Source organism: Notothenia coriiceps, unplaced genomic scaffold (genome assembly GCF_000735185.1).
Source record: "Notothenia coriiceps isolate Sejong01 unplaced genomic scaffold, NC01 NC01_scaffold00014294, whole genome shotgun sequence".
NCBI classification, from domain to species: Eukaryota; Metazoa; Chordata; class Actinopteri; order Perciformes; family Nototheniidae; genus Notothenia; species Notothenia coriiceps.
This window is the reverse complement of record NW_011346995.1, coordinates 126,852-135,000: the sequence shown is the minus strand read 5'-3', so window position 1 is coordinate 135,000 and position 8,149 is coordinate 126,852. Positions and strand designations below refer to the sequence as shown.

The following is an 8,149-nucleotide window of genomic DNA, read 5'->3' as shown; positions in this document are numbered from 1 at the left end:
TATTCCAGGCAAAGATATGAAAAACGATATGCAACATATAGAAAATTATAGTTCAAACTTGCGCGTAATCGGATTTATGAAACTATATATTGTCTGAAACCTTTCACAGTTATGATGGAGACAAGCTGAGTTATAAACAAGCTCGTTTAATGACAGTTGCTTCTGTATATGACACAACACATGGGCCCATTCTCCCAGACTATGCACCACATGAGAGAGAAGGATTACATAACCATGCCAAATACTACTTTTTTTATTGCATCTTTTCAAAGAATACTTTTATAAGGCTATACATCCTCCTAGAAGAGGGGGAATAGTTTACATGGGAACTTTTGTAATATCTTTCTTTTTATTATATCCCTCAAGTCTTCTCAGACTGCAAATCCATTTTATGAGGGGGAAGGAGAATGTTCTTTGGTGCTAATCTGAGATATGAAAAGCTCCTCAGGTTCAGTTTAGGAGATGACACAGCCACCTTTTTCCTTGAAGGGATTCTTATCCTCTGCAATGCCTTTGAAAAGGACGTCCTCTTCCTCTGCAGCCTGAATGTATGCCTTGATTTCCTCACAGCACTTAGATGTCTAAAGTGAACAGACAAAGGGGTTGAGACAGTGTTATAGTCATATAGCAAATCCTGGTAGAATGAGTTGCAGTTTGTATAATTGCATTTAAACAGGTTGACAATTATACATTTTTGCTTGTCAAGGATTAAAGTCTGACAACTAAATGTCTTTACTGAGGTCTTTAAAAAACATGAAGACAGTGACATAATATCAAGGGGGAAAGACTTACCAACCACCTTTCCAGTTTTATTTCAGTTTTAAGTTGGTTTACTTCCATTAGAGCCTTGTCCTTGTCTGTCAGGTCTTCTATGTTTATGAATGGCATTCTCTGGGAAAAAAAGAAAAAAGAAACAATTTTCTGCCAAATCCTCACTGCCATTTATAAACACAGATAAAGATCTCTAAAGATTCTTACTCACATGTTTCAGAAAACGTACATTTATGGAATAGAAATTCACTTACGGATGCTTAACGAGGAGCAGTCCTTCTCCCTTGAAATCCAGTTGAAGAATCCCTCTCCTCTCCCTCAATCTGGGTTATAAAGTAATCTGCAGAAACAATCCTAATCCTCTAATCTGATTAAAACAAGGCCCCTCTGATGACCAAGACAGTGTCCGATGCTTTTAAACAGGACAACTAATGACACAGGTGTCTGTTTTGAGTAAAACAAGAAGCTGTATATTGCAGATTATATTTAGATGTAGCTGTTTTTTATTCTGTTTTCTCTCATATAAAATGGGTTACTGGTTTGCTTCATGTATGAGGTCCCTTTGATAAGAAGGATAATCTGTATTAGCCTTCACCTGTCAAGGTGGATGCACATCTTCATTTTATTCATGACTGCACGCCAGTTCTAACATCCTGCAATAAACAAGTGGGGAGATGCACATATTTGAAACCAAACAGCTATATTTTATCATACATTTTTACCTAAATTGACAGATAATGCTGCTTTCAAGTCTAAGGAATGGGTACTTTGAACATTTTAAAGTTGCAAGACATTACTGTTTCCTTTAAATAATGTAAAAGGCGGCAGCAATTATTAGGTAAAAGAAAATAACATATAAAGCACAAGGCTGGAAACGGAGGCGACTGTGAAACCTTCAGGGTGTGTGTGTGTGTGTGTGTGTGTGTGTGTGTGTGTGTGTGTGTGTGTGTGTGTGTGTGTGTGTGTGTGTGTGTGTGTGCCTCTGATCCAGTCAGACGGGTAATGGTGGGAACTTGGCAGGATTAATCAGACAAGTAAAATGTTAATGTTTCACAAGAGTGTCTATCCATTAAAACAACGCAATAAAAGGGGTTTCATGAAAGAAAGTCTGTGGAAAAATTACAAAGATTATTTGGGGTTACTGTGTACATCATCAAGATCATCATCACCATCATAATCATCATAGCCTACTCAGGGACCAGTGAAGACCGAGGGGAATTAAACTTGTCTCCATGTGTTGGTTTTAGTTGTGAGGAATACGCTGTTAGTCACAAAATATACGCACTATTACAACGTAAAAACGAGTCTCTGATGTCAATGAGTGAATTCATCACCAATACTCGGGTTAACATGAAGTATTCAATGAGTCATTGAATCCCCGCCCCTCAAGTCCATGGTTTGAAACACTTCACAAAGCTATAAAAAGGGATGTGGCTGGGATGGTCGTCAAAGCGGAAAAGTCTGGAGTTAGAGCAAAAGTTGCACAATGGAGTTTTGCACATTAGCGCTGTTTACACTGTTCTCCTCGTTTTACAACGTGTTAGCGTTGTCACCAAAAGGTAAGCTCACAACATGTTTTATCGTTTCTTCTGTAGTTTTCGAAACTCTTTTTAACACTTTAAAGTCCTGTTGTCCATAACATAACCTCCTGGCTGCGTAAGACCTACGGATCGCCAGTTTAGCGGCCGTTACGCACAGCTTCTTTACTTCGTGTTTAAACAACAATGTCTTTGCTGCTTTCAGCTGTGAAGTGTCTCCTTCAAGTGGACGAGGGACCTTGCAGAGCGGATATTGAGCGTTACCACTACAACACTATCACCCAAAAGTGCGAGATTTTCTACTATGGAGGGTGCCAGGGGAATGCCAATAATTTCAGGAGCTATCAGGAGTGCCAGAAATCATGTTTCAGAATCCCAAGTAGGTTCTCACTGTAATGATGGTGCTCAATTCTGTAACTTATTAAATATCTGCTAAAGGATGTGGTTTACTCTTTGTATTGTATATGATAGTGTAATTGACTGCTATGAAAGTTATATTAAAGTATAATTTATTCAATACTTGAGTTTTTCTCAGGATGCTCTGATCCTAACCTAAAATGTGGCTCTTCTTCTTCTTCTTCTTCTTCTTCTTCTTCTTCTTCTTCTTCTTCTTCTTCTTCTTCTTCTTCTTCTTCTTCTTCTTCTTCTTCTTCACAGAGGTTCCCCAAATCTGCAGGTTCCCTAAAGAGGAGGGAACATGCCGGGCCCTCTTTAGCCGCTACTTTTTCAACATGACCACCATGCAGTGTGAGCCCTTTTATTACGGTGGATGCCAGGGAAATTCCAATCGCTTCCGAGACCTCACATCCTGCAAGGAGTACTGCAGTCCAAAAAAAAGTTAGTATACACTTTGTTTACTTGTTCTGCCACTGAGTAATCCTGGAGTGAAACTCACTTTATCCATCTCTTCATGCGTGAAAACCAAGATACAAGACATGATTGCATTACAACAGTTTGACCTATAATGTTTAGAAAGAAAGAACATTCAAGGTGAACTTAATGCATTCACTGTGTGTGAAAAAAGGGCTTTTCCATGCCTTTGTGATGCACCATGTCTTATGTCTTGTGTCTTATTTTTCAGGTGTTCCTGTGCTCTGCCTGGACCCTCTGGACAAAGGCAGCTGCTCTGCTTCAATTCCTCGGTTTTATTACAACACCGCCACCAAGATGTGTGATGAGTTCATCTACTCAGGCTGCGGAGGGAGCAGCAACAACTTCGTCACGAGGCAGAGCTGCATGGACGTGTGTGCTAGAAGTGAGTAACAGGTGAATGCATGCAGTGAACTGAAGACGATAATACAAGGAAGGTTTGCAGAATTAATTAAGTAGTAATGACTTGGATTGCCAACTATATTGCTAAGTTTATGTCTTCATCAGAGGAAACCAAGGAAGATCTTACTCTTGAATTTGCTGAATTATGAGAAAAGAATTAAAGGAATTGTAATTATAGGTGATCACACTAATCAGTTTTTTTTGTTTCCAGGAGGCAAGAAACTCACAAGCCAAGTCAAAGGTCGCCGCAAGAGACGGAACAGAAATAATCGCATCACCTTCTTGCAGGCGTAGATATCTGACGCTCGAGGACTCTGACTCGGACAAGCCCTTAAAGGAAACTAACATTTATTAAACTGACTATTTTTAACCGGCTCTTCTTTGTTGTGACTAAGAGTTGTAGGGGCACATTTCCACTGTATTTGTAATATGAGCAATTTCAAATGTGATTTATATGAAGGTTGTTACTACTGCACTAATGTTCCTGATGGTGTTTTTTGATACTGTATGTATGTTATGTATGTTTTGTAATGTAATACATTATGACGATGAACATTTACTGTTTTATAAGCACATTTTTTTATAAAGATATACAAATTTTTATGAAATATTGTGGTGTTTTTTTGTACTTGAATTCTGCCGATTGTGTTATTTTAAAAATGAACTCAAAATGTGTTGCTTATAACTTCTTCAAAGGGAGCATTTTTAGCATAAAACCTCCAGGGGGTATATCTTTATGAGTTTAAACAAAGCATAACAACATTGCAGCCAGAAAGAAAACAGGCTTCTCTGGTTCCTTCCTTTCTCACAGTCACGCTCAGTGTATCTCCAGGCCTCTTCCATTCCTTACTAATGCTGCTGTCTTCTTATCTGGTTAAACTTCGCCAGGCACTCAGGCGTATCTCGTCGCTTCAGCATAGCCTTAAATCAGGAAGAAAGCAATCATGAGCGAACGTGACCGTGGCAGGTTCATAAGAATGTTTCTGCATGTTTAGAGTGGAAACTGCAGGTTTTCCTAATAATGTTTTCACAAATGACAGTGGAAATATATTGAATTAAACACCATTATAAGTGTGAATGGGATGCACGCATGCACAAAGCATAGTTAGCTAATGAATGCACCGATTTTCTGCAATGCTCACTTATTAAATGTGTCTTCCCTTTGATCAATATTACCAGTTTTCAGGATAAATCAAATTGCTACAGAACCATATTAAGGTCACGATGCTATTAAATCAAAGTATTCTGTTTCCAGAACTGGCCTAAATCTCTGCTCTGTTTCATCCTATAATAGATTAGATGTTGCGCTGTGTGATTTTTCAGACAATAAATATTTATGGAAGATATAAAAGGAAATTGCTAGCCCATCCATCTTGGATATAAATAGCAATAAAAGCTAATACATCTGGTCAGGACCTTTGCTATTACAGTAAGAACCAAAGCTAAATCATAGGCACATAAGAGAGGATATCATCCTTCTCAACTTCTCTGTCTTTTTGGGGATAGAGGTTAAGCTTTTGTGACATACTGCTCTTTGAGGTAAACTTTTCTTAACTACAGCAACTTTTCAATCATTAAATATACAATTGATATATATTTAAAGGGTTAGACAAAGCTAATCCTTGATACAGGTCAGCGATAGGTTATTAAATTAAACATGATGATCTACTACGAATATTATTGTAACAAATCTTTTGTTAGGTATAAATAAACCTTGCAGTAACATATTCTCACAGTGTATTTTAATCACCAATGACATGACGAATGTTTGAAATGGTACAGAAGGACACAGTTGGTTAACTTTTAATTATAACAAATGTCTTTCTAGGACCATTAATGGATGGCATATGATACTGACCGCAGAAGATCTGTTGTACTGCAGAGAGCTCGAGATGAATTGTTCCTGCTCTGGTTATTTTATTAGATACAGGGCATTAGGCAGGATAATTCTGTCCCTCGATGGAGATTAATGGACCTTTACATTGAAACATGCTTCTCATTAACAAAATTAGATTAATTGATGTAGGATGTTTGACCATTTATCAGACGGAAATATTGTTTTGTTTAAGTATACTCATTTTAAAAGAGGGTATGTGTATATGTCTATTAACTACTAAATACTTTCTGGACATAAACTAAGCTAATTTTATCATTTGAATGAACATATATTGCTCTTAAGAGACATTAACATACTGTAGGACGCCCCCTGGTGGCAGATGTACATCTCTAACAAAACCAAAACCACACATCCGATACTTCTATTTTGGGGTTTAGGTACATGGGTATTTGTAAACACATTAAATAAGCAACTCTTCAAGTAAATCGTTTTCTGAATGCTTTCATCAAACTAGTGAACTTCAGAAACAACAGATGTTGCAGCCTGTACACAGAGAATTGGAGTATATTGGAGCAGCCCACGCCATGCAGCTCAGGTGTTGACTCAGCACAATATATTCTACTACAATCAGTGTCTGTGGGTGGATCTGTTTTCTGAAGTGAGTGCTGCCTTCAGAGTACTCTCACGCTCTGGCAGTGTGAGAATATAAAAACCCTCGGGTGGAGATCCAGCTTCACTATTTACAACGTCCCTCTCCTTTTTGGCACGTGGCCAACTCTTCTTGTGTTTCTCATTTAAGGAAACTGACATTGGAAGATGGTCAAGCAGTAATTGACAAAAAAAATCAAACGGTATTTCCTAAAAAAACAACAGTACCCAAAGCTGATTGATTTTGCTTTCAAGAAATCTTTCAAATAATGTGCCTGTGTCCCCAATGCCAGAAACAGGAAATCAATGTTTCCATTTCAGTTATGACATTATAAGACAAAACAGCCTGGTCAATATATTGATGGGTAACTTTGTTTTTGCTCATAAAAACTTCTCAGCAAATGTAACAGGATTGGATCAGTTTATAGAAGTTGGTGCTAAATGAAAATAAAGGTGAGGTATATATGTTCCTTTATATATTCTTCGCGTCCACTAAATAATGGGTTCTCTACTAGTTCAACCAAAAACTAAATATATTGAAATAGCCATTTTTATTCTTTATGTAACCCAATGTCCCGTAGCCTCTCTGAACACCCTGGGACTCTGCGTTGTGTTTATTACTGGTGATGGGATGTTATGCAGAGGGGAGGAAGACAGGACACAGTAGATCACCATACTACCATAAAAAACATTTAAAATATTATGTGTAGCCCTTTCTAATAGAGTGTTTTATTTAGTTTGTCTCTATCTTCACTTTTGCTGTAACAATGTAAATGTCCCCTCTGTAGGACAAATCAATTCTGATCCTGAAAAACACATAAGTTCGGCAAAAAAGCTTGTCTAGTCTTTATAAATATGTTTTTTTTTCTGCTTTCCTATCCTGTATTTGATCTCTTGTCCCTTCAGATTCACAATTAACTTCTTGCTGCATTTAATTGGCAGTACAACTGTGTTTAAAGACACAATCTGCTGATAGAAGTTGGTCACCAGGGTAACAAACTGCATACAAATGTAAGCGACTTCATATTTTAGTTGGAATGCTCGGTCGGGAATCGATGGCTATTACTTTTCTTATTCATAACTTTCATAATTCCAGAGATACATCCCATAATTCATCAAATGTTTAACATGGAAGTCAATGGAGAAACTCTTCAGACTTCAACAATCTTCATGCAACTGCTCCTTCATACTTTCACTCAGAAACCTCATTCCAACATCTTTCTGACATTATTCGTGCAACACAACTTTTAAATCTGATTCGTACTTTTAGAGATATTAAACATTGTTCAGACCTTGGTAAAGAGGCCTTCTTCAGATTTAGAGTGCCTGATGTCACAGAGTGGAGGATAGATTTAATTTTGCCTTCATATTTTCTTTTAAATCTGCCATAATTCCTGAGACATAATTTTTCATGAGAAACGTAGGAAAACATCTCGTAGCTTGAAAAATTAAAATAAATTAAGTAAAAAAATTAAACAAAATGCCTCTTGAGGGCATGAAGTGACAACAACTTTAAACATGTCTCCATTAAACCCCATTGTAAGTTCAGCCTCATCTTTCCCCACCACAGCAGCCGGACACCTTTAGTTAATCTGCCAAAAAGGCCACATTATTAACCAGAAAGTACACCAAAAGTACACTTCAGATGCTCAAGTTCCTTAGCCGCATTCACACCGCGGGAGTTTCCCTGGTACTTTGGTTCTTTAGTTCCGTTAGTACCAATAATGTCGCGTTCACACCGTCGGGACTAGTCAGTGCCGGGAACTCTTTTGGCCATTTTCAGTCCCTGCTAGAGAGGTGGTACGAACCTGGTGATAAAAGAGTGCCAATTTCTATTCTATTTCTATTGGCTGGGCGAATTGCAAACCATGCCCCGTTAGACTCTGAATTTGTTTTGTTAGGCAGCCATTTTTTTCCTCGCTACAAAACCACATCCACACCTGAGCGAGTAGTTTTTTTGTACTTTAAAGCAGTTATGACCACACGTACTACAACACCGGAGCGGTGGAATGATGAGGAAGTGTCGGCGCTTCTGGCAATTTACTCTGAGGACGGGATGCAGCAGCTTCTACAGAAAGCAGTT

General features: G+C 38.0%; 2 protein-coding genes across 3 annotated transcripts; one reads left to right on the top strand and one right to left on the bottom strand.

Annotated features, from left to right (window-relative positions):
• Positions 1-224: 224 nt before the first annotated feature.
• On the bottom strand, positions 225-1,064 carry gngt1 (guanine nucleotide binding protein (G protein), gamma transducing activity polypeptide 1). The gene is made up of 3 exons (XM_010774645.1): positions 1,026-1,064; positions 793-891; positions 225-581 (listed from the first exon to the last, which is right to left on the bottom strand). Exons 2-3 carry the CDS (start codon positions 886-888, stop codon positions 456-458), a joined length of 222 nt encoding a protein of 73 aa, XP_010772947.1. The 5' UTR covers positions 889-891; positions 1,026-1,064; the 3' UTR covers positions 225-455.
• Positions 1,065-2,206: 1,142 nt separating this feature from the next.
• Positions 2,207-3,885, top strand: tfpi2 (tissue factor pathway inhibitor 2). 2 transcript variants are annotated; one of them, XM_010774643.1, is made up of 5 exons: positions 2,207-2,330; positions 2,515-2,688; positions 2,967-3,146; positions 3,391-3,564; positions 3,793-3,885. In XM_010774643.1, exons 1-5 carry the CDS (start codon positions 2,258-2,260, stop codon positions 3,873-3,875), a joined length of 684 nt encoding a protein of 227 aa, XP_010772945.1. In that variant the 5' UTR covers positions 2,207-2,257; the 3' UTR covers positions 3,876-3,885. The 2 variants fall into 2 exon arrangements, with proteins under 2 accessions (XP_010772945.1, XP_010772946.1); XM_010774644.1 differs by having other exon boundaries at positions 3,391-3,575.
• Positions 3,886-8,149: the final 4,264 nt, after the last annotated feature.